The sequence below is a fragment of the Cetorhinus maximus genome, chromosome 4 (assembly GCF_964194155.1).
Source record: "Cetorhinus maximus chromosome 4, sCetMax3.hap1.1, whole genome shotgun sequence".
NCBI lineage: Eukaryota > Metazoa > Chordata > Chondrichthyes > Lamniformes > Cetorhinidae > Cetorhinus > Cetorhinus maximus.
The window spans coordinates 70,978,889-71,005,293 of record NC_135882.1 but is presented as its reverse complement, the minus strand read 5'-3'; the positions used below and the strand labels follow the sequence as shown (position 1 = coordinate 71,005,293).

The 26,405-nt window shown below is 43.5% G+C and overlaps 1 protein-coding gene across 2 annotated transcripts in view; it reads left to right on the top strand.

Annotated features, from left to right (window-relative positions):
- Positions 1-26,405, top strand: part of LOC144679676 (cysteine-rich secretory protein LCCL domain-containing 1-like) — a 93,983-nt gene that overhangs the window by 55,485 nt on the left and 12,093 nt on the right. Inside the window, exons 6-11 of one of the 2 annotated variants that reach the window (XM_078540280.1) lie at positions 2,235-2,405; positions 3,475-3,535; positions 3,902-3,968; positions 18,711-18,841; positions 22,804-22,847; positions 22,945-23,017. In XM_078540280.1, the coding sequence (XP_078396406.1) occupies positions 2,235-2,405; positions 3,475-3,535; positions 3,902-3,968; positions 18,711-18,841; positions 22,804-22,847; positions 22,945-23,017 (547 nt within the window). The remainder of the gene's footprint in view (positions 1-2,234; positions 2,406-3,474; positions 3,536-3,901; positions 3,969-18,710; positions 18,842-22,803; positions 22,848-22,944; positions 23,018-26,405) is intronic. The other variant, XM_078540281.1, reaches the window with a different exon arrangement.

The following is a 26,405-nucleotide window of genomic DNA, read 5'->3' as shown; positions in this document are numbered from 1 at the left end:
CCAATACATTGTTTAAAATATAAAGTTAAAATCCGCACTGTACAACAAAAATCTAATAAAAAGATGTAGCACCTCCAGCTATAGTAGATTCAAATCATAAAATAATACAGTGCACATCAGGATCTTTCATTAACTTAACTTTGTCTCTTTCTTTATCAGACTGATTTCAATGTATCATGTAATCAGACTGTGTTATTAAACCCCTGAGGTACGATTTATATCGGCCGCCTCTTCATAACTTATTCTCTAGATCAAGGGGTCCAGCTTTTTGTAGTAGTGTATCAGAACCATGTATCAGAATTGCCATTGAAATATATTATTTAAGGTATGATCATAATTAATCACCAGACCAAACGCCCAATCTGTTGCGCATTTCTTGGAACCCTAAGAACATACCATTTCCACAAGAAAACAAGATTACTACAAGCACAGAAATCGGACATGACAGGAATAGTAATACAGAAGTGTTGAGCAATTTGGCAAATGATCTGGAGAAACTTGACCATCCAAATGCCAGTGACTGAAATAAAGGGTGTATTTTATACTTCCAGTCTCTCTCCAATTTATCATCAAGTCTCAGTACACTTTGACAATGATGCAAAATATGATCAATACATAATACTTTTCTATAATCTCTCTAAAAAAATAATATTCGGGGACAATTTTAATTCAACCTATCTGGCAGGAAGTGCGTTGGTAGGTAATTAAAATCACCATGGAGCCACTGAGACTGGTTGTTCTCATTTTTGTCCTGGTGCGTCTACCCAAAGCCAAGGTGGGGGTGAGATCCTTTTGGCAGGTCTCAATGATGCAGTTTTTAACAGACAACTTAAGCAAAAAGCTGTAGTGTCTTTCTGCTCAAGTCAAAAGCAGCAGGAAGGAGATCAGAGCTAGAAGAGGGGAAAACAGGTTAAGTTTCTTTTTTTGTTGGGCTAGGAGGCTTCTCTGAGACGAGGAAAGCTTAGGATTTGGTTCCCCCTTGCCCCCCTCCCACACACTTTCAGATTGTGCAGCCCCTGTAAGCAATCTTGGCAACTGATATTATCATTTACCAGGTGCCAACAACAGGCTTTGTGATTTCATGACGATCCTTCCCCATGCCCTTCACCCTCCCATTCCCCAGAACAATGAAAATTTGGAGAGTGAAAATTAAACGAGCCCTGGACTCGAATGGGTGTCATTTTCCTCTGGGTGGCTGAGAAATTAACTCTGTAGCGCCAGATTCAGACCTTAGCATCCATTATTTTCCTTTTTATTTTTCTTTCTTGCATTCTATCCATGCCAGTTATCAAACAAGAATGGCCCAGAGTCCAGTTCCCAAGCCTTTCCTAATGCTGCTTCCATTTGATCACCAGGTTTCCATTTTTAAAGAGAAAAAATATCCTGTGCTCAGCTGGCAGCAACCACAGTGACGTTGTTGAAATAAACCCCCGATTTGGAGAACTGGCTAAGCAACCCAAATTCTGTATCCTGTTGCACAGAATATTCAATCTCAATGTGTCACTATTCCACTGTGAGCGTTCTTCACTAAAGGGAAAGAAAAATATTTATGTGGCACCTTATTGTCTCTCAGGAAAACTTCAGTGTAATTCACATGCAATGAATTATCTCGAAATCCAGAGACAATTATATAGGCAAACATTCACGACAAATTTTTGCAAATGACAGTGAGGTGAATGACCAATTTTTGATGGTAATGATTGAGGCAGGAATGTTGGCCAGATCACCAGGAAAACATCCTATTCTTCTTTACACTGTGTCAGGTGATTTTTAGTGGAATTGATAAGAGAGTGCATTGAATTCATCCAAAAGACAACATCACGGACAATGCAGTAAAGCACTGCAGTATCAACTCGGCTTGTGTGTTAAGTTTTGGATCAATGTTTAAACCAGTAAATGCTGCCAGCTGAGGAATGTTAACATTGTTTAATGTAGTCACTACCTAGAGATATTTGAAATCAAAGGTAATGCATACGATTTTTTCTTTTCTTAAATACTTTCTACTTCTTTTACCCAAAACACTAAATATTGAATGGTCTAGGCCCACACTAAAGCGTTTTCTGATTAAACCCTGGTTTACGAAAAATATATTATTATTTATTGTTTTCTCTGACGGACCAATAACTATACGGAACTCTCTTTGTACTCAATCAAGCAAATTGCATAAAACGTAATTTAAGAAAACCTTCAGTGTTTATCTATTAATTCTTTTCCATTTCTGTTTCAACTTGAAACAGATGGCACAGATCACCATTATTCCCCTTCCGAACCAGAGGAGGAAACCAATGAGGTTGAGCAGCAGAGAACAGGAACTCAAGAAACACGCTCAAAAGCTCGAACACAAACAGATTCTTCAAGGACAGAACATCTTGACGTGAATGAGGTTGTAAACACCCAACAAATGTGTAAGAACAACTGGTTTTATACTCTAATACAATGGCAACATGCTATGATACTGGAAGTCTAGAATAGAACCAGAAAATGCTGGAAATACTCAGAAGGCCATGCAGCATCTGTGGAGAGAGAAATAGAATTAACTTTTCAGTTTATCTTCCATCAGAACTGGAAAATGTTACAGATGTAACTGGTTATGACCTGAAATTGCTGAACTTAGTGTTGAGCTCAGATAATTGTAAAGTGCCCAAATAAAAGATGAGATGCTGTTCTTTGAACTTCCATTGAACTTCAGTGGAGCACTGAAGGAGGCAGAGGACAGAATGGAAGTGGGACGGAAAATTAAAATAGAAAGCAACCGGAAGGCCAGGGTCATAGCTGTGGACTGAATGGTGTTCAGCAAAACAGTTATCCAATCTGTACCTGGTCTCCCAAATGTTGAATACACTGCATTGTGAGCAACGAAAACAATGTGCAGAGAATACAATGTATTAATTTGAAAGAAGTTGCAAGTAAATCACTGTTTTACCTAGAAGGAATGTTTGAAGCTCTGGATGGTGGGGAGGGAGGAGCTGAAAAGACAGATGAGACGTGTTGTGGAAAGGGAAATGCGTATTTGGTGCGATGGTAGAGTGGAACAGGATGTTGCAAAGGGAATGGCCCTTTGGAATGCTGAAAGGGGAGGGGAAGGTATATTTGGTTGCATTAATATAATTTACAATAATGTTGCATCACATGTTCATTTGCAGAATTCTTATTTTTTGTCATTTGTGCTAAAATTGTCAACAAAATGACTTTTTGATGCTCTGTGACATCATCTATGAGGACTTGAGTAGAGGAATGAATTTATTGGTCGAATATGGATTTTATTTCATTTTTCTCTCCACTACAAAGAACTCCACTCTCAACTCCAAATAAAATCTCATGGTAGAAATAAATCATCTTAAGAGCAGGAAGCTGAATTTGCTGAATAATTGAGTTCTTAATGACCTTGAGATACTGGAATGATTCTGAAAAAAATTACTAATATCATGAAAGAGATCTAGAAAATTCTCATTCTTGTTATAATCTCTTCCACAGCTCAGCTGGTGTCTTGTGAAACCAAACTGCGTGACCAATGCAAGGGAACAACTTGCAATAGGTGAGAAACTGAGTAATCCCAATTCCTATTCTAGTAAATAATATAAACTTGATAACTAATAGTCTATTTTTCATCAGAATTCATATATTAGTTATCTTCAACATACTTTCTCAATTAGTTGTCTTAATACCAGTGGCCTAACAAAAACTAATTAGCAAAATAGTAAAAAACAAATACTTGCTATTTTACTTGGTGACAGTTTAAATTTACACCGACCAGCAAGTACAAGGTTCATATTTAGAAAATTCTTTTAATAGGAGTTTTAATGTTAACTAAATGTTAAACTAAAATCTTTTGCTCTGGAAATGTAGATAGAAATGGAAACAAGTCGCCAACCTTTAACCCTCTGCTACTTCCTTATTCCAGATATGAATGCCCAGCTGGTTGCTTGTACAGTCAAGGAAAAGTAATTGGAACACTGCATTATGAAATGGTGAGTAAAAGAACATGACAGAATTCCCTCATTTTAGTTCCAGGGTTTATCAGTTGGGCAGCTACACATTTTGAAAGTTACTCAATTCTTCTGCAAAAAATATGTTTTTAAATTGAATTAATGAGCAATTATGCATTATGTAAACCTGAAATGTCATTAACTCACTTCTTTTGCCCAATGCTTACTGACCTGTTATGCACTTCTAGCAATTTATGTTTTTACTTAAATTTGATGGCACTTTGATTTATTTTGATAAACAACTTATTAAATCTCAAATTCCATTTAACAACTTATTCTTGTAGTTTCTTAATGTTTAAAGATATTGAGGAAGAAATTGAGTTAAGCATCCATATGTTTTGTCATGATCTGCTGAACCTGAACTGCACCAAATATCATATCAGCTTGGACAACTTCCAGCCATTTCTAGAACTAGTGCAGATACATTTTATATGTTGACAACCTAAACCCATTAATTTCTATTTTTAATCATGTTCGCCGATATCTCCTCTTCCCACCCAACAACACCAAAGAGGAACAAGTAAACTCCTCCTCCTTTCCTGCAGTTTAGCCAGTTAAATTGATGAGCCTGGAAAGAGCAGAAGAGAAGGAAAAGGGATAAAACAAATGTTACTTGACCAGCCTTATTGAATTTTTTGAATAATTAACAGAGAGAGTAGACAATGCTAATACAATAGATGCAATTTATCTGGATTTCTAAATGGCCTTTGATATGGTGTTCCATAATAGACTAATCAATAAGGTCAGACAGTGTGGAGTCTGGGGACAAATGGCAGAATGGATTTCTAGCTGGCTTCAAGCCAGCAAGCAGAGAGTGGGAATAAAAGGTAGTTATGCAGAGTGGCAGAAGGTAGGAAGTGATGTTCACAAGGATCAATGCTGTTTCCAATGTTTTGGAACTTGGAATCAAAAATACAATTCTAAATTTGCAGATGACACCAAATTGGGGAAGACAGTCAATACTAGGGAGGATTGCAATAATTTACAGGAGGACATTAATAAAACTACAGAATGGACAAATAATTATCAAATGAAATTCAACACAGATAAATGTGAGGTAATACATTTTGGTAGGGAGAGTAGGAAGGCCATTTATTAGTTGGAAGTTGCAAGACTAGCTGGGATAGAGGAACAAAGGAATCTCAGTATACAAATATGCCAATCACTAAGGTTTGCCAAAAGTTAGCATGGCCATAATAAAAGCAAACTATGCATGAGGCTTTATTTCTCGAGGGATAGAATTGAAAAGTAGGGAAGTTTGGCTAAACCTGTATCGAACATTGATTAGACCACACTTTTTACACTGAGTGCAGCTCTGATCAACATAATATAAAAAAGATATAGAGGCACTGGAGAGAGTGCAAAGAAGATTTACAAGGATGGTACCAGAAATGCATGGGTATACATATCAGGAAAGGATTGTTGGGCTGGGTCTCTTCTTTTTAAAAAAGAAAGCTGAGGGGTGACCTAATAGTGATGGCAGCCTTCTGTCTCACAAGTTGATGGTTTGCGCTGTAGCGCTCAACTCAGTGTTAAGCAAGGCCTGGTGTGGCTCAGGACCTTCACTCTGACATGGCAGTCTCTGCCCCATTTGCCACAGAGGAAGCAAGTAGGCTGAGAAGGTGCACAATTCACTGGCTTCTGTTTTCTCTGGGCCCTCCTCTCGGCCAGCTGAGCTTTTTGTTTTTGATTGCCTCTTCCAGTGCCCTTCCAAACAGTCAGCCTCCAGAGGTCACAGTCATCAGTAACTGTCTTGCAATTGTCAGTGTCAATGCCTGCCATCTTTATAACCCACTTGCAGATGTCTTTGTAGTGGATGGACACCCAGGAGACTGTGACTCGGTGGCCAGTTCACTGTATAGAAGGTCTTTGGCTATATGGCCATCATCCATCCTGATGAACATGGTAGAGTCAGTGCTGACGTTGTTGGCTTAGCAATGAGTGTATGCTGATGGAATTAGCATGCTCCAGGACCTCTGAGTTGGTAACCTTGTCCAGCCAAGAGCTGCATGGGATACATGTCAGACAGTGAAGGTGGAAACTGCTCAGCCTTTTCTCCTGCCTAGCATATATCGTCCAGGTCTCACCACTGTAGAAGAGTGCGCTGAGGATGCCAGCTTGGTAGACTCGCAGTTTGCTGTTCTCAGTCAGGTTGCTGTCATTCCACATATTCCTGTTCAGCTTGGACGTAACAGCTGCAGTTTTTTGCAATGTGTGTGTTGATTTCAGCACCAAGTGACAGATTCCTGATGATTGTAGTGCCTAGATATGTGAAACTATCAACAACCTCCAGCATCACATTGCCAATACTGACAGATGGCAGCATGGCCAAATCCTGGACCATGAATTTGTCCTCCTGATGCTGATGGCCGGACCAAACTCATTACAGGCATGAGAGAGTCTGTCCATTTGTTGTGAAAGGTGTTCCTCGGTATGGAATGTTAGTCCGGCATTGTCAGCGTAGAGTAACCCTCTGATGAGAACTTGGTGCACCTGTGCCTTCAATCTCCAGCGATCAAGTTTGAGCAGCTATCTGTCAGTATATAAGTAGACACCCTCTGTAGATGACCTGAAGGCATATGACAGCAGCAAAGAGTAGAATATTTCAAAGAGTGTCGGTGCCAGAACACAACCCTATTTGACCTCACTGTGGAACTCAAAGGGTTCCGATGTTTCCCTGTCATAGATGACCTTACCATCATGTTGTCATGGAAAGAGGGGATCAAACTGAGCAGTTTTAGCGGGCAGCCAATTTTCTCCAGCAGCTTAAATTGACTGCCCCTGCTCACATAGTTGAATGCCTTGGTGAGATTGATGAAGGCAATATATAGTGATTTCCTTTGTTCTCGGTATTTCTCTTGCAGCTGCCAGACTGACAGTTGTAGATCTTCCAGTTCTGAAGCCACACTGGGATTCGAAGAAGATGTGTTCAGCTGGGATCTGCATTCTTTCAAGGGAAATACAAACAAATACTTTTCCCCTGATGCTCAGCAGAGAAATGCCTCGATAGTTGTTGCAATTGCTGTGGTCGCCCTTATTCTTATACAAGGACACAATCTTTGTATCACACATATCCTGGAGCATTGCCCCTCCCTCCATTAAAAATAGAGAAGTTTGTGCAAATGCTGCAAGAGCGCTGGCTTCCCTTGCTTGATGAATTCAGGCGACATAGCTTCAGCACATGGAGAGTCAATAACTTTGCTAATCTCCTTAACTGTGTGTTTGATATCCAGCTTTGCCACGATGGGCAGGCTTTCTATGGTGACAAGAGCTTGCTCAGTGACTGTTTTCTCCTGACAGTATAGCTCAAGGTAACATTCCACCCATCTCTCCGACTGTTTATTGCTGTCAGTGTTGACCTCCCCTGCCTTTGTTTTCAGTGGAGTTGTTTTCCATGTTGATGCACCTGTTTGCCTTTCTGATCCCTCCATACACACCCCTAGCATTCCCTGTGTCAAAGGACACCTGGATATTCTGGCAAAGTTGTAACTAGTAGTTATTGGCGCACCAATTAGGAGTCTGTTGGACTTTACTTTGAGTGGCTCTTCATCCATTCAGAGTCTTCTTTCTCGGGTCACCTTTATAATTAATGAGAGCAGACTGCTTGGCATCAATGGCAGGTTCCATCACAGTGATGCTGACCTCGAACCAGTCAGCATTTTTCCACCCCTGCTTCCCATGTTTTGAGAGTGCAGTATTATAGATGCTGTCCCAAAGTAGGTTCCATTTCGCTTCTGCACTCTGTGTGTGAATGCCTGAGAGTGCCTGTTCAATTGAGTTGAGGAACTGTTGGTTTTTACCTGGATAGGCAGTATGGTTAATTTTGTAACGAAAACAGTATTTATGCTTTGTGTGAAAAATCTTCAAGGGTTGCATCCTAACCCTGATGCACACCAGGAAGTCATCTGTATTGCAGACAGCACTATGGTAGCTGTGTGTGCTGAGAATGCTGGTCCGAGAGTCACATCTGGCGATGATCAGGTCCAGCTGGTGTCAATGCCCTGATCTTGGATGTCTCCAGGACACCTTGTGGCATGGTTTGTGGTTTGTTCTGATAAAAGGGTGTTAGTTACACAAAGTTCATAGCCTGCACATTGCATGTCTAGGGGCCAAACCTCCTCAAGAGTTCCTCTGAAGTTTTAGCCTGGGGCCGCAAGGGACCCAGTTTCCATGTGTCACCAAGAGGAGGCACAGCTGAGGACCTGCTGATGGTGAGGCTGTGTACTGGCAGGGAGAAACTTACACATTTGGCTCTTAGTTATACAAATAGTCACTTGGTAGTACAGAACTTGAGTTTTGCTGAAAAGGAGACCTGCTGTCGAAAGTTTTTGCCTTACACTCATCAGGACATAATCACAAGAATACCAAATCACAAAGGGCACAACAATTTATACCGCATGAGAAAAGGGTGCTGATTGGTTGGCAAGTGGACTCTGATTGGTGGAGGTGTTGCCATGGAGAATGCACCAAGGAACAGTTGTGCCCCAAGCCTTTGTTTATTTGAAAAAGGCGCAATGCCTGGACTTATTATGTTTGCAAAGGACCGGGACCTGCATACAAATATATGTAACTTTTAGCACACTCAAGTGAGCCACATTGTGAGCCTGACTATTAGTCTTGTTGGTATAATTCTTAGAACAATTGGGATTGTTTTGTAAGTGTTGTCCAATCTAATGTTGGACACTTATGTTCTAGTTTTGCAAGCACGGGCTGGTTGAGTACGGTCAGGAGCTGCTTGTTGCGAACAGACGAAGAAATGTGCTGTTTGATACCATCCACCAGTCATTGGGATGTACGGCCTACATACCTGGCATCCCAGTAAAACTGAAATTCATATACTATATTACTCATCTTTGAGGTAGGCAGAACGTGTTTTTGGCATGATGGCAGCTTCCTATTAGTTGGAGAGTACCACTGCGACTGCATGGTAGCAGCATGAAACGGCTAGCTTCGCCTGTTCCTCCACTTTTTGAGACACCTTACCCTTACAGGATAATCTGAGGTAGACTGAAAGTGGTGGCTATAAGCCCATTCATGAATTTGCGTGATCTACAGCGAGCAATGATCTGATCAGGGTAGGTATTATCCCTCAGGATAGCTTTGTTGCATCAAGCTTGCACGGTGAGCAAATGGCTTAGGCCTTATTTGTGAAGTGGTGATAAGGCCAATTTTATAGCCCCTGGAGCAATAGGAATTCCAATCCGTATATTGACAAGTGAAGGTCGGCTTGCAGTAGACAGCAGAAGAGAACCCATTTCTCAGGTGGATTTCTCAACTAACATGTTAGAGATTTAGTATTCTTGCAAAGGGGCGCGCGAGGAGACAAGTGACTATGCCGGAGTGAGACGGAGACTGAAGACGGAGTAGTGAATTAGGTTCACGTGGGAATTCAGTGCACAGGGAAAGGAAATGTGGCATACATAGGAATTAATCTCAGTTAATTAAGTGAGTAATTAAATTAAGTTAAGTAAATAACATAAGTAACAATGGCATGTCAGGTGTTATGTTGCAGCTGTGGAATGTGGGATCTTTTGGACATCAAGACGATCCATGACAAACATGTCTGCAGAAAGTGTCAGCAGCTGGAGGAATTCTGGATCAGGATTATTGATCTGAAAGCCAGACTGTAGACACTGCAACATAAGAAAGGGGGAGAAATACCTGGACACTTTGTTCCAGAAGATGGTCATGCCTCTTAGAATAGGGTCATCTGTTTTGGTCAGCAGTGGTGAGAGACAGTTAATGGGACCAAGCAGACAGTAGTGGAGGAGCCTCAGACTTTGCAATTGTATAACAGATTTGAGGTGCTCACGACCTTTGTGGACGAAAGCGAGGTCTGCCAGGTGGTAAACAGGCTGGCCAAGGTACCATGGTACAGGAAGCTGTTCAAGCGGGGTGGAGGGGAGGGGTGGGGGGGCCATCAGGAATGTAGTGGTAAGTAGGAGACCATAATAGTAATATGGGAAATGAGGGTTATAGAATAGCAGGAATGGACAGAAAGATAAAAACCTAGGAATACACCAGTAGTCAAGATTAGATGTTACAAAGATAACAAAAAGGCAAAACTAAAGGTTCTCTATCTGAATGCACATAGCATTCATAACAAAGTAAATGAATTGATAGCGCACTTTGAAGTAAATAAACATGATATGATAGCCATTATGGAGACATGGCTGCAGGATGACTAAGATTGGGTCCTGAATATTGAAGGGTATATGATATTCAATAAGAATAGGAAGCTGGGTAAAGGTAGATGGGTAGCACTGTTGATCAAGGATGGCATTGGTGCAATAGTTAGAGATGACCTTGGTTCAGGAGGTCAGGATGTAGAATCAGCTTGGGTGGAGATGAGGAATAGTAGGGGAAAGAAATCACTATTGGGAGCGTTCTAAGGCCCCCTAACAGTAACCACAATGTAGGAAAAAATATATACAAGGGGAGGCGATGGCGTAATGGTATTGTCACTGGACTAGTAATCCAGAGACCCAGGGTAATGCTCTGAGGACCTGGGTTCGATGGCAGATGGTGGAATTTGAATTCAATAATAAATCTAATGATGACCATGAAACCATTGTCGATTGTTGTAAAAATCCATCTGGTTCACTAATGCCCTTCAGGGAAGGAAATCTGCTGTCCTTACCTGGTCTGGCCTACATATGACTCCAGACCCACAGTAAATGGCTTAGCAAGACACTCAGTTGTATCAAACTGCTACAAAGCCTCAAAAAAGGAATGTAACCGGACAGACCACCCAGCACCGGAAACTACAATGGCGAACTCAGCCCTGTTGACTCTGCAAAGTCCTCCTTACTAACATCTGGGGGCTAGTGCCAAAGCTGGGAAAGCGGTCTCACAGACTAGCCAAGCAACAGCCTGACACATAATGTCCCATTAACCACCATCACCATCCCTGGGTATGTGCCACCCCACCAGCAGGACAGGCCCAGCAGAGGTGGCGGCACAGTGGTGTATGGTCGGGAGGGAGTTGCCCTGGGAGTCCTCAACGTCGACCCCGGACCCCATAAAATCTCATGGCATTGGGTCAAACATGGACAAGGAAACCGCCTGCTGATTGCCATGTACCGCCCTCCCTCAGCTGATGAATCAGTGCTTCTCCATGTTGAACACCACTTGGGGGAAGCACTGATGGTGGCAAAGGCGCAGAATGTACTTCAGTGTCCATCACCAAGAGTGGCTCACTAGCACCACTGCTGACTGAACTGGCCGAGTCCTAAAATGACATAGCTGCTAGACTGGGTCTGCAGCAGGTGGTGAGGGAACCAACAAGAGAGAAACATACTTGACCTAATGCTCACCAACCTGCCTGCCGCAGATGCATCTGCCCATGACAATATCGGTAAGAGTGACCACTGCACAGTCATTGTGGACATGAAGTCCCGCCTTCACATTGAGGATACCCTCCATCGTGTTGTGTGGCACTACCAACGTGCTAAATGGGATAAATTTCGAACAGATCTAGCAACGCAAGACTGGGCACCCATGAGGCGCTGCGGGCCATCAGCAGCAGCAGAATTGTACTCAAACACAACCTGTAACCTCATGGCCGACATATCCTCAACTCTACCATTACCACCAACCCTGGCTCAATAAACAATGCGGGAGGGCAAGCGCAGCACCAGGCATACCTAAAAATCAGGTGTCAACCTGGTGAAGCTATAACACAGGACTGCTTGCATGTCAAACAATATAAGCAGCAAGTGAAAGACAGAGCTAAGCGATCCCACAACCAACAGATCAAATCTAAGCATTGCAATCCTGCTACATCCAGTCCTGAATAGTGTTGGACAATTAAACAACTCACTGGAGGAGGAGGCTCCACAGATACCCCCATACTCAATGATGGGGGTGCCCAGCACATCAGTGCAAAAGATAAGGCTGAAGCATTTGCTATCTTCAGCCAGAAGTGCTGAGTGGATGATCCATCTCGACCTCCTCCAGAGGTCCCCAGCATCACAGATGCCAGTCTTCAGCCAATTCAATTCACTCCACGTGATATGAAGAAATGGCTGAAGGTACTGGATACTGCAAAGGTTATGGGCCCTAACAATATTCCAGCAATAGTACTGAAGATTTGTGCTCCAGAACTTGCCGTGCCTCTAGCTAAACTGTTCCAGTCAGCTAAAATACTGGCGTCTACCCGGCTATGTGGAAAATTGCCCAGGTGTGTCCTATACACAAAAAGCAGGACAAATCCAACCCGGCCAATTACCGCCCCATCAGTCTACACTCGATCATCAGTAAAGTAATGGAAGGGGTCATCAACAATGCTATAAGGCAGCACTTGCTTAGCAATAACCTGCTCACTGATGCTCAGTTTGGGTTCTGCCAGGGACACTCGGCTCCTGACCTCATTACAGCCTTGGTTCAAACATGGACGGAAGAGCTGAACTCCTGAGTTGAGGTGAGAGTGACTACCTTTGACATCAAGGCCGCAATTGACTGAGTGTGACATCAAGGAGCCCTAGCAAAATTGGAGTTAATGGGAATCGGGAGAAAACTCTCCACTGGTTGGAGTCATACCTAGAACAATGGAAAATGGTTGTGGTTGTTGGAGGTCTGTCAACTCAGCTGCAGGACATCGCTGCAGGAGTTCCTCAGGGTAGTGCCCTTCCCAACTATCTTCAGCTGCTTCATCAATGACCTTCCTTCCATCATAAGGTCAGAAGTGGGGATGTTCGCTGATGGTTACACAATGTTCAGCACCATTCGCGACTCCTCAGATACTGAAGCAGTCCATGTCCAAATACAGCAAGACCTAGACAATATCCAGCCTTGGGATGACAAGTGGCAATTAACATTTGTGCCACACAAGTGCCAGGCAATAACCATCGCCCCTTCACTTTCAATGGCATTACCATCACTGAATCCCCCACTATCAATGTCCTGGGGGTTACCATTGACCAGAAACTCAACTGGACTAGCGATATAAATATTGTGGCTACAAGAGCAGGTCAGAGGCTAGGAATCCTGCGACAAGTAACTCACCTCCTGATTCCCCAAAGCCTGTCCACCGTCTACAAGGCACAAGTTAGGAGTGTGATGGAATACTCCCCACTTGCCTGGATGAGTGCAGCTCCCACAACACTGAAGAAGCTTGACATCATCCAGGAAAAAGCAGCCCACTTGATTGGCAGCACATCCACAAGCATTCATTCCCTCCATCACTGATGCGCAGTAGCAGCATTGTGTACCATCTTCATGATGCACTGCAGGAATTCACCAAGACTCCTTCGGCAACACCTTCAACCCCACGACCACTACCAGCTAGAAGGACAAGGGCAGCAGATGGATGGGAACACCACCACCTGGAAGTTCCCCTCCAAGTCACTCAGCATCCTGACTTGGAAATATATCGCCATTCCTTCACTGTCACTGGGTCAAAATCCTGGAACTCCCTTCCTAAAAGCACTGTGGGTATACCTACACCACAGGAACTGCAGCGGTTCAAGAAGGCAGCACACCACCACCTTCTCAAGGGCAACTAGGGATGGGCAATAAATGCTAGCCCAGACAGCGAAGCCCACATCCCGTGAATGAACTAAAAAATGGGTGCTTGTGATATAGGGACAGCAATAATCATGGGTGATTCTATTCTACATATAAACTGAAAAAATCATATTGGCAGTAGTAGCCTCTAGAGTTCTTAGAATGCTTTTGAGATTGTTTCTTAGATCCGCATGTTCTGGAACCAACCAGACAGGAGGTTATATGAGACTTGGTATTGTGTAATGGGACAGGATTAATTAATGACCTCAGAGTAAAGGCACCCCTAGCTAGCAGCAATCACAATATGATTGAATTTTACATCCAATTTGAAAGGGAGAAGAGTGGGCCTAAGACAAGTATTTTAAACTTAAATAAGGGAAACCATGTGGGCATAAAAGCTGAGCTACCTGAAGTGAACTGAGAAACTAGGCTAGAGGATAGATCAATAGAGAAGCAGTGGCAGACACTTAAGGGGATATTTCAGAATACTCAGAAATATCCCTACTACAAAGAAAAATTCTAAGGGGAGGACCCACCATCTGTAGTTAACTAAAGAAGTTAAGGAAAGCATCAAACTTAAGGAAAAAGCATATAACTACGTAAAGATGAGTGGCAGGTCAGATGAATGGTCAGAATATAATGAACAGCAGAGAATGACTGAAAGGTTAATCAGGAGAAAGAAATTAAAGTATGGGAGGAAGCTAGCTAGAAATGTAAAAATGGATAGCAAGAGTTTCTACAGGTATTTAGAAAGAAAAAGAGTAAGCAAAGTGGTTGTTGGTCCTCGACAGAGTGATATTGGGGAGTTAATAGTAGATAATAAGGAAATGGCGGATGAAATGAACAAATATTTTGCTTTTGTCTTCATTATGGGGATACAAAAACACTCCAGTAATACCTGTAAACCAGGAGATGGAAGGGAGAGGAGAACTTGGTGAAATTACGATCACAAGGAAAGCAGTACTGAGCAAACTGATAGAGCTGCGAGCTGACACGTCTCCGGGTTCTGATGGACTTCATCCTAGGGTCTTAAAAGAGGTGGCTTATGAGGTAGTAAGTGCATTGGTGTTAATTTTCCAAAATGCGCTAGAAAAGGTTCCATCTATCCAAGAAGGGAGGGAGGCAGAAAACAGGAAACTATAGGCCAGTTAGCTTGACATCAGTTGGGGGGAAGGCATTAGAATCAATCATTAAGGAGATTATAGCTGGGCACTTAGGTAATTGGGACGGGTCAGCATGGCTTTGTGAAAGGGAAATCCTGTTTAACCAATTTATTGGAGTTGTTTGAAGGAGTAACATGCACTGTGGATGAAGGGGAGCCTGTAGACATGCTGTGCTTGGATTTCCAGAAGATATTTGGCAAGGTGCCATGTCAAAGGTTATTGCGGAAAATAAAAGCTCATGGTGTAGGGGTAACATATTAACCTGGATAGAAGATTGGCTGGCTGGCAGAAAACAGAGAGTGTGCATAAATAGGTCTTCTTCTGATTGGCAGGATGTGACAAGTGGAGTCCCACAGGGATCTGTGCTGGGGCCTCAACCTTTTACAATTTATATCAATGACTTAGATGAGGGGTGTGAAGGCATGGTAGCTAAATTTGCAGATGACACAAAGATAGGCAGGAAAGTAGGTTGTGAAGAGGACATAAGGAGGTTGCAAAAGTATACAGATAGGTTGAGTGAGTGGTCAAAAGTCTGACAGATGGAGTATATTGTCAGTAAATGTGAAGTTGTTGACTTTGGCAGGAAGAATAAAAAAGCAGAGTATTACTTAAATGGAGGACGTCTGCAGAATTCCCAGGTGCAGAGGGATCTAGGTGTTCCAGCACATGAGTCATAAAAAGTTAGTGTGCAGGTACAGCAAGTAATGAAGAAGGCTAATGGAATGATATCCTTTATAACAAGAGGAATTGGACATAAAAGTAAGGATGTTATGCTTCAGTTATAGAGGGTATTGGTGAAACAGCATCCCGAATACTGTGTACAGTTTTGGTCTTCTTATTTAAGGAAGGATGTAAATGCGTTGGAGGCGGTTCAGAGGAGTCTTACTAGATTGATACCTGGAATGAGCGCGTTGTCTTATGAGGAAAGGTTAGACAGACTGGGCTTGTTTCCACTGGAGTTTAGAAGAGCGAGAGGTGACTTGATTGAAGTATTTAAGATCCTGAATGGTATTGACAAAGTGGATGTGGAAATAATGTTTCCTCTTGTGGGTGAGTCCAGAGCTAGGGGGCACTGTTTTAAAATTAGGGGTCACCCTTTTAGGGCAGAGATGAGGAGAATTTTTTTCTCTGAGGGTTGTGTGACTTTGGCGCTCTCTACCTCTGAAGGCAGTAGAAGCAGGGTCATTGAATATTTTCAAGGCAGAGGTAGATAGATTCTTGTTAAACAAGGGAATCAAAGGTTATTGGGGGTAGATGGGAATGTGGAATTAGAAACACGAACAGATCAGTCATGACCTTAGAGAATGGCGGAGCAGGCTCGAAGTGTTGAATGGCTTACTTCTGCTCCTGTTGCATTATGTTCGTACATATGTTCGCATGATTCTAACTTGATGAGTACAAGACAAAAAGCTTCAACACCACATCCCTTTTTTCAACAGTACCTTTGTCTCTCTTTTTTGCATTATTACTGGCCAGCAGTGTAGGCTGAAAATGAGAAGCACACTGGCACGTGTTAATTCTTATCAACCACACACTAGACACACCGCATTGACCTGTTGGACACATGGTGACCTAATAGAGGGCTTTAAAATTATGAAAGGCATTGACAGAGTGGTTGCAGAGAGAATGTTCCTTCTTGTCAGGAAGAGCATAACCATAGGCCATCAAAATAGTCACCAAGAAATCCTATAGGGAATTTAGGAGAAACTTCTTTATCCAAAGAGTGGTGAGAATGTCTCTCCATGGATCGCCACCTTGACGTGGTGGAGAGACTTGTGTGCTCCAACGATCCCTTGAGCAATGCCATTCGGAGCTCCTTACTCCTGGTAGGGCCACCCATAGTGGCAAGGTCAGGAGGAGAAACCAGACAAAGTGGGACCCAGAAAGCCCTCAATGGCAGCACAAGCGAAGGGAGATTGTGCATCTCACCAGCTGCCAAGGCTGGAGAAGGCTGCAGTAGCAAGGTGGTCCTGGTCACCATGGTTTGATGTGTCACAGAAATCTGACCACCAACCCAACAAGGTCATGTGGACAATGACATCGCTCCAAAGTCTCCAAAGTAAACAAAGTCACGTGCAGTCTTCTACCAGAGTCCCCCTGTATTGATGTCATCCTCACATCGAGGGACAGCTGACAACGATGGTGCGAATATAGAGCTCACAATCACAGAGCGGTTGAAGTGAATAGTATAGATGCATTTAAGGGGAAACTGGACAAACATATGAGGGAGAAGGGAATAGAGGGTAATGACAATAGATTTAGATGGGTGGAGGTTCGAGTGGACATGAATGCCATGATGAACTGGTTGGGCCGAACAGCCTTTTTCTATGCTGTATATCCTATGTAATCATATGTTATGTAATATTCTGTAGTCACGTCATGCAACATTCTTGCTCACTAGTTCAAATGCAACCTCTTCCAATAGGCTCAATACTTGTAGGGATGGCAGACCTTCTCCTGTCCTCAATAGCTCCCTGGGCCTGAATTTTTCGGATGGTGGGGTCTCCCTTCCTGCCATCCGAAGAGTCGGTGGGGAACACATCCCCACTGACTCCAAGTGACCCCCAGCCATCTCACGCTCGAATGAGCTTCAATTGGCTGCAGGCGGGACTTCCACCCCTCACTCTGGAGGGAGTCCCACCTTAGAGAGCTGCAGTGGACTGAAGAGGAAGTGTGTGAAGATGCCTAAGCCCGTTTCCGAGACTGGAACAGAAGGTAAGTTTAAAGGGTCCCAGGGAGGGGACAGTAGGGAAGGCCTGGGTGGGGGGTGGTGCATTGGGGGTGTTGGGGGAGAGGTTGGCAGGGGGTGGGGAGGGAGGTCCAGCGGCCACTGGACCTTAAGTTGGGGGGCGCCCAGCATAAAATCAGTGCGAAATCGGAGCAGGCAGGAATCCGGAGGGAACCCCGTCCCTTCAATTTCACTCCCGCTTCACCCCCCATCCCCCCAATGGCCTAAAAGCCCATTGGTGGGGGAGGGTAAAATTCAGGTCCTGGTTTTGTGTATCAGATTTTACTGCAAGAAGAAAGGGAGTGTATTAATGCGTGATCTGCAGAGAGATTGTCAATATGTGCATGTCAGGCTAGAATATTGAGTAGTGCATGAAAGATGATACAGTTGTGGGGAAGTGAGGGGTGTAATTATTAGGGGAGAAGGCACTGCAGAATATGCTGTAGCAGTAGAAGGGATTACTGTGGAGTGTGCTGCTGCGATTGCAGGTGAGTTAAGTAAAGGGTGAGTGATGGCTTGTGAGTGCTGTGGCTACAGATGATGCAGAACTAAGCAGAGATTAGGAGAGATATGAGTAGAAATCTTACTTTAATACCTCTGGCCCAATCACTGAAAATCTTGTGACATCCAGGTCCTTGGTGCATTGTTGCTCACATTTATCTGCTGTGCCACTTCTGGCCATTCCTGCAGGGCTAATTGCCTTGGTAGTTTTCTCATCGTGTTCACTGGAGAAATCAATTCCTTCCTCCTGGCTACTTCTCCACAAGGACCTCCACAGCAGCATCTGAGAATTCCGACAAAAGGGGAGTTCTTGTAGAACCTATGCGAGTCACCACCTTCACTCTATAGAAGTGGCTGGAAGAAATGATTCAAAAAAACAATAAATCTGTACTTCCCCTTTAAGACAGCCATTAAATGACATCACTACTATCCAATGACACCACTACTATCCAATTTTTCCACCCACCCAGCTGCAGCCTTCCCCATTGGTGAACTATGCAATAATGCTGGCTCCTTGCAAATGCTAATCAGTAAGGCATGTGCAAAAATTTGGCTCATAGCTCTCACTGACATAATTCAGTACATGTATCAGCTACACCCATTTTATGACTGTTTTCAGTGCAAGTTGGATTTCTTCATCCCCTCAGGATCAAACTTTATATCTTAGTTTGTCATCGATGATCAATTTTACATCTTTATTTCCTTTGTCAACAACACAGAGACCAACTACAGGAAAAAAATGAAAAATGGTGTTGTGCTCAGAATATGTTAGCACATAGGTAGTGGGATTATTATATTCTTTTAATTTTATGTGCATTTTTTCAGCAATCGAGTATTTGTAGAGCAGCAATGCATTATGGAGTGCTGGACAATGAAGGTGGCTGGGTTGATGTTACCAGACAAGGAAAGAAACCTTTCTTTATAAAAGCCAATAGAAATGGGGTTCAATCATTTGGGTGAGTATTGGTGACTCCAGTTGCAAACTATTCATAAACTGCAAATGAAACACAGAGAAGTAGGGCTATAGACCTCTGCTCCTTCAAGTGCAACTCCATGCTGGGAGTGCAAGAGTGCTTAATTTGCCTGTAAATTGCAGTTATTGTAATCTCCTTGCAGACATTTGTTTTGCATAATGTATACCTTTTGAAGGATTTAAAGATTGCAGCCCTAAAAATGCATGGGCAGTGATTATGGCAGTCATGCATTAACCAAGCTTGCCAGCACCTTCCATCACTGACTCTGTTGGAGATTGGTGGGGGGGGGGGATGGGGCAAGAGGAGGATACCCCATTTACATGGGGCTGAAACATGCCACTGTGGTCTCATCTTGTACACTTGTCTGACCCATGCTGCCAGTAGCTCTCCCACCCTTCTTCCAAACCCCACTCCCCCAACCCCCACCCAAAGAGTGACGACAAGGAACAGGAGAGAAGAATAGGGGAGAGAGGAAAGGGCAGGCAATTGGAGGTGCAAAGGAAGAGGGTAAAGGTTGGGAGTGAAGGAACAGGAGGATGAGGAAAGGAGAAGGAAGAGAGTCACAGGTAGGAGAGGGAACAGGAAGAAGAAATGGGAAGATCAGATGAAGGTAGGCAAAGTGGGAGGAGAGGGAGAGGGGGATAAAGTGCCAGACAAGAGGGAAATGTTGAAGACAGGAAGAGAAAGTGATGGAAGGGAAAGAAGGAGTGGAGAAGAAGGGGAGAGTGAGTGAAAGGGGATACAGGAAAGCATTTTATGGTTTTAGAAGGGAAAGGGAGGTGATAAATGGGAGAGTAATTGAAGAAGATTGATGGTCAGTTTTATGAGGAGGTAATGATAGTGGTTTTTACAGGTACACTGACAGTGTCTGCTGAGTAGCTTATAAATATGGGACACCCACTACAGCAACAGAAGAGAGGAGGCCAATCTTAAAGGTGGAAGAAGCATGTGAAGATTGGAAACTTGTTGAAGTTTAAGCCTCAGACTGAACCAAGGCCTAAAGAAGTTGACCTCAAATTTCTCAGGGCTTCTTTTGGTCCCCTGCTGTAGCTTTAGTGAGAAACTGGCAGAATTACTGAGGCAACAGGGAGACACCATTGTGTTGGATCTTTGTGTTGTTTTCTGCAACACCCCTGCCCCAACCTACAAGACAAAAAATAGGGGAACTCCCTAAGCTGGGGGAAATAGGGAGAATTCCCATTGCTGGGTTTCAATCAGGACCTGTTGTCTGCATGATGCTAGTACACTGAGATAGATGAGGCATTTTGGCCTCCACAAGGGTGCATGTAGTCTTCACCAATAAATTCCTGTGGCAAGTGGACAGGACAGTGAAGGGCAGACACCGGCCTGTCTGACTGGAGTGAAAGAATGAAATCTAGGTTGTAACGAGGATGAAGCTGTAGGCTTCCCTACCCAATTTTGCTCACTTACTCACCCTTAATAGCACTCAAGTATTCTTTCTATTGTAACGTGAAACATGTTTGTTAACAAAACAAATATGGATAGGATTGAATACCACTGTTAATGACTTTAAACTCAGTAACCTAAGCTATCAAAATTGATAATACGACCTTGGGAATAGATATGGAAACCATAGCATAGTAATGATGTCACTGGGTTCTTAATCCGAAGGCCTGGACAACGAGTTCAAATTTGCCATGGAATTTAAATAAATCTGGAATTTAAAAACTAGCCCCAGTAAGGTTGATCATGAAACTACTGGGTGATTATCAATTCTTATAAGGTTCAGTGCAAGAAATTTGCTACCTTTGTCTGGCCTTCATGTGACTCCAGACTCTTGTCCTCTGAAGTGGCTAAGCAAGCCACTCAGTTGTATCAAACCAGTATGAAAAAGTTGAATAAGAATGTAATGGTCCTGTCTGCAGACATCCCGGCAATGACTTAGGCACGGGATATGTCAAAAGCACACCCTGTCTAGTTAACCTTGCAAAGTCCCCCTCACTAACATCTGGGACTTGTGCAACAGCCTGATATGGTCATAATCGCAGAATCATATTTTACAGCCAAAGTCCCAGCTCCTGGATCACCATCTCAGTGGCAGGGCAGACCCAACAATGGCGGCACAAAGTATACAGTCGGGAGTAAGTGACCTTGGGAGACCTTAACATTGACTCTAGATCCCATGTAGTCTCTATGGATCCCATGTTGTCTCATGCATCTGGTTAAAGTTGGGCAAGGAAACCTCCTGTTGATTATAACCAATTGTCTTCCCTAACCTGATGTATCAGCACTCCTCTGTTGAACACCACTTGGAAGGCGCACTGAGGGTAGCAAGGGCGCAGAATGTGCTCTGAGTGGGGTACCTGCCAGATTGGACTTGCGGCAGGTGGAAAACACGTGGGGGAAAAGCCTTATTGGCCTGTCTACCTGTCTCTGATGTATCTGTCCATGAAAGTATTGATAGGAGTGACTACTGCACAGTCCTTGTGGAGACCAAGTCCCATCATATCCAGCACAAAGAAAGATGGCTGTGGTTGTTGGAGGCCTGTCATCTCAGCCCAAGGACATTGCTGCAGGAGTTCCTCAGGGTAGTATCCTAGGTCCAATAATATTCTGCGGCTTCATCAATGACCTTTCCTCCATCATAAGGTCAGAAGTGGGGATGATTATGCAACATTCAGTTTAATTCATAACTTCTCAGATAATTAAGCAGTCCGTGCCTGCATGCAGCAAGATCTGAGTTTTACCACTAATCAGAAACAGTACAGAACTAACCATATAGATACTGCAGCTAGAAGATCAGGTTGGAGGCTGGGAATTCTGCAATGAGAACTCACCTCCTGACTCCCCAAAGCCTGTCTACCATCTACAGGGCACACACCAGGGGTGTTATGGAACACTCTCCACAAGCCTGGATGAGTTCAGCTTCAACAACATCCAAGAAGCTCAGTGCCATTAAGACAAAGCAAATGCTGCTTGGCACCCCATCCACCACCTTAAACATTCACTCCCTCCACCATTGGTGCACAGCGTCTGCACTGTGTACCATCTACAAGATGCACTGCAGCATCTCGAGGCTTCTTCAACATCCTCTTCCAAACCCATGACTTCTACCATCTAGAAGAACAAGAGCAGCAGATGCATGGGAACAGCATCACCTGCAAGTTCCCCACTAAATCACACACCATCCTGCCTTGGAACTATATTGCCATTCCTCCACTGTCTCTGGGTCAAAACCCTGAGCTTCCTCCCTCGCATGTGATCCTTGTAATACACGGACTCTAGCAGTTCAAGAAGGCTGCCTTCTCAAGAAAAGCTAGGGATGGGCAGTCATTGCTGGCATTGCTAGTGCTGCTGCACCTTGTGGTACAAATGAAGAGAAAAATTGTCACAACTTCAGAATAACAAAGAATGACTTGCATTTATATGGCACCTTTCATGACTACTGGATGTCTCAAAGCACTTTATAGCCAACAAAGTACTTCTGAGAGATAAATATTGTCCAGGACACCATGAATAGCACCCCTGGTCTTTTTCAAAATAATGTTATGAGATCCTTTACATCTACCTCAGAGGGCAGACAGGACCTCAGTTTAACGTGTTGTCCAAAAGACAGTGATTTTTACATTGCAGTGCCCTCTCAGTACTGCACTGTGGTGTCAGCCTTGATATTTATGCTCATGTCCTCGAGTGGAATGAATTCACAATATTCTGACTTTGGGACAAGGGTGCTACCAACTGATCCATGGCTGATACCTAACAGCTGAGTCAGCAAAATAATTAAAGACAGCTATTCTCCAATACACAGTTAATCATATTTAGAATGAAAAGTACCTTGAAGCTCAGTGATTTTTAGTATTACAGAATCAACTATTTTAAAACTGAATTGCTTCAACGATTGTTCCCAACAATGTATTTGATTATAAATGGAAGATCTACAATCCTCACCATAACAAACTTACACATTTCTCCTTTTGCTTTAGTAAATATAAAGCTGCCAATTCATTCACCGTCTCTAAAGTAACAGGTTAGTTCTTTTGAGACGTATTTTAAATATCTTTATTTTAGTTTATTGTAGTTATGTATATTTTAATTATTAATTATAACTTTTATTTTCTACACAGTCCAATCTGCTAACTGCCAGACAAGAGGACATCAAATATGCACATTCAAAAAGCCAACTTCACATTGTCCAAGGTAAATAAATGATGCACTGATTTATACTGAATTTTGTTTAAAACTGTAGTTTGCAGCTTGTCTTCATTCCACCCCTGACCCTTCCACCCATTCCCGAATCTTTGGTTTTGCATGCTCTGTGCTGTTCCTGGAGTTGTGCTCCCAGGGTCACCATGTCTATTTTTTCAGAAATGAATGACAACGTATCTGCTGAACAAAATTTCCAGTTTTTCTTTGCCCATTCTAAAAAAGCATCTCACTGTTTAACATCTCAGGCAGCTTTGTTGAGATTGATACCTCAAAAAAAAACAATTTAGGAATTAAACAAATGAAGTTACAGATTAAAACAAAAACAGAAAATGCTGGAAAAACTCAGCAGGTCTAACAGCGTCTGTTAACATTTCGAGTCCGTATGACTTCTTCAGAGCTAAAGAGAAGTAAAAATGTGATGAGATTTATACTGTTTAAGGGGGGTGGAGCAGGTGAAGCTGGATAGAAGGCCAGTGATAGGTGGGGGCAAAGGAGAAATTGACAAAGATGTCATGAACAAAAAGACAAAGGGGTAATGGTAGTGGTATGGGCTAAGGGAGGTGCTGATGGTGGCATTAAGGTAAGCCCACCGACTCCCATAGCTCCCTCGACTACAGCTCCTCACACCCCGCTTCCTGTAAGGACTCTATCCCATTCTCTCAGTACCTTTGCCTCCTTCGCATCTGTTCCAATGATGTCACTTTCCAAAACGGCGCTTATGACATGTCTTCCTTCTTCCTTAACCAAGGATTCCCACCTACTGTGGTTGACAGGGCCCTCAACCATGTCCGAACCACCCCTCACGCCTCTGCCCTCATGCCTTCCTCTCCCTCCCAGAACCATGATAGGGTCCCCCTTGTCCTCACTTTTCACCCCACCAGTCTCCGCATTCAAAGGATCATCCTCCGCCATGCAATGTTCCAGTGAAGCCCAACACAAACTGGAGGAACAGCACCTGATCTTCCAATTGGGCACTTTACAGCCTTCTGGAATTAACATTTCTGGACTTAACATTGAATTCAACAACTTCAGACCATGAACTCTCTCCTCCATTTTCATCCCTTTTTTTAACCCTTTTTCAATATTAATTTTTATTTTAAAATTTTAATTCTTTATCCACTTATTTTTATTTATTTTCATTTTTATACATTGTTTTATCCCCACCTTTTACCCTATTTTCGACCTTTTTCTCACCACTGTCCCCTCCTCTCGCCCCACCTGCACAAGGACCATCTGTCAGTTGTTCATGTTGCTCTTTCCAGAGTGCTTACCCTTGTCCTGCTATTATCACATTCTGCTTTCTTACCTTAATGCCACCACCTCCTTTAGCCCGTACCACTACCATTAACACCCCCTTTGTCCTTTTGTTCGTGACATCTTTGGCAATTTTTCCTTTGCCCCCACCTATCGCCGGCCTTCAATCCAGCTTCACCTGCTCCACCCCTCTTAAACAGTATAAATTTCATCACATTTTTACTTCTCTTTAGCTCTGAAGAAGAATCATACGGACTCGAAACATAAACTCTGTTTTTCTCTCCACAGATGCTGTCAGACCTGCTGAGTTTTTGCAGCATTTTCTGGTTCTTTTTTTCAGGTTTACAGCATCCTCAGTATTTTGTTTTTATCTTACAGGTTAAAATGCTGAGTATTAAACCACTAATATATCCACTACTAAATCATGTGATTTTAGAATTTTATAAATTCATTCAAGGGGTATGTGCTTCGCTGGCTAGGCCAGCATTTTTTGCCCATCCCTAATTGCCCTTGAGAAGGTGCTGGTGAGCTGCCTCCTTGAACCCCTGCAGTCCATGTGGTGTAAGTACACCCACAGTGCTGTTAGGGAGGGAGTTTCAGGAATGTAATTCTGAGACAGTGAAGGAACGGCGATATATTTCCAAGTCAGGATGGGTGAGTGACTCAGAGGGGAAATTCCAGGTGGGGGTGTTCCCATGTATCTGTTGTCCTTGCCCTTCTAGATGGCAGTGGTTGTGGGTTTGGAAGGTGCTGTCTAAGGGCCTTGGTGAGTTTCTGCAGTGCATCTTGTAGATGGTACACACTGCTGCCACTGTGCGTTGGTGGTGGAGGGAATGAATGCTTGTGGATGGGATGCCAATCAAGCAGGCTGTTTTGTCATGGATGGTATCAAGCTTCTTGAGTGTTGTGGGAGCTGCACTCATCCAGGCAAGTGGGGAGTATTCCTGACTTGTGCCTTGTAGATTGTGGACAGGCTTTGGGGAGTTAGAAAGTGTATTACTTGCCACAGGATTCCCAGCTTCTGACCTGATCTTGTAGCCACAGTATTTGTATTTTTTGTATTCATTCAGGGGATCCGGGCTTCAAAGGCTGGGCCAGCATTTATTGCCCATCCCTAGTTGCCCTTGAGAAGGTGGTAGTGAGTAGCCTTCTTGAACCCCTGCAGCCCATGTGGTGTGGATACGTTTGGTTGAATGGCTGGTCCAGTTCAGTTTCTGGTCAATGGTAACCCCAGGATGTTGACAGTTTTGGATTCAGCGATGGTAATGTCATTGAATGTCAAGGGGCGATGGTTAGATTCTCTATTGTTGGAGATGGTCATTGCCTGGCACGTGTGCGCTGTGAATGTTACTTGCCACTTGTCAGCCCAAGCCTGAATTTTGTCCAGATCTTGTGCATTCGGACATGGACTGCTCAGTATCTGAGGAGTTGAGAATGGTGCTGAACATTGTGCAATCATCAGCAAACTTCATCACTTCAGACCTCTGGATGGAAGGAAGGTCATTGAAGCAGCTGAAGATGGTTAGACCCTGAGGAACTCCTGCAGTGATGCCCTGGAGCTGAGATGACTGACCTTCAACAACCACAGCCAACTTCCTTTGTGCTAGGTATAACTCCAGCCAGTGGAGAGCCTTCCCCTCATTCCCATTGACTCATGTTTTGCTAGGGCCCCTTGATGTCACACCTGCTTATCGCGCACACTGCCAAAGGTAAAATTCAGGCCAATGAAAGGTGGAAATGATGTCAAAGGCAATCACACTCACCTCACCTCGGGAATTCAGCTCTTCCATCCATGTTTGAACCAAGGCTCTAATGAGGTCAGGAGCTGAGTGGCCCTGGCGGAACCCAAACTGGGCGTCAGTGAGCAGGTTATTGCTAAGCAAGTGCCGCTTGATAACACTGTTGATGACCCCTTCCATCACTTTACTGATGATCAAGAGTAGACTGATGGGGCGGTAATTGGCCAGGTTGGATTTGTCCTGCTTTTTGTGTACAGGACATACCTGGGCAATTTTCCACACTGCTGGGTAGATGCCAGTGTTGTAGCTATACTGGGACAGCTTGGTTAGTGGCGCAGCAAGCACTGGAGCACAGGTCTTCAGTATTATCGCTGGAATATTGTCAA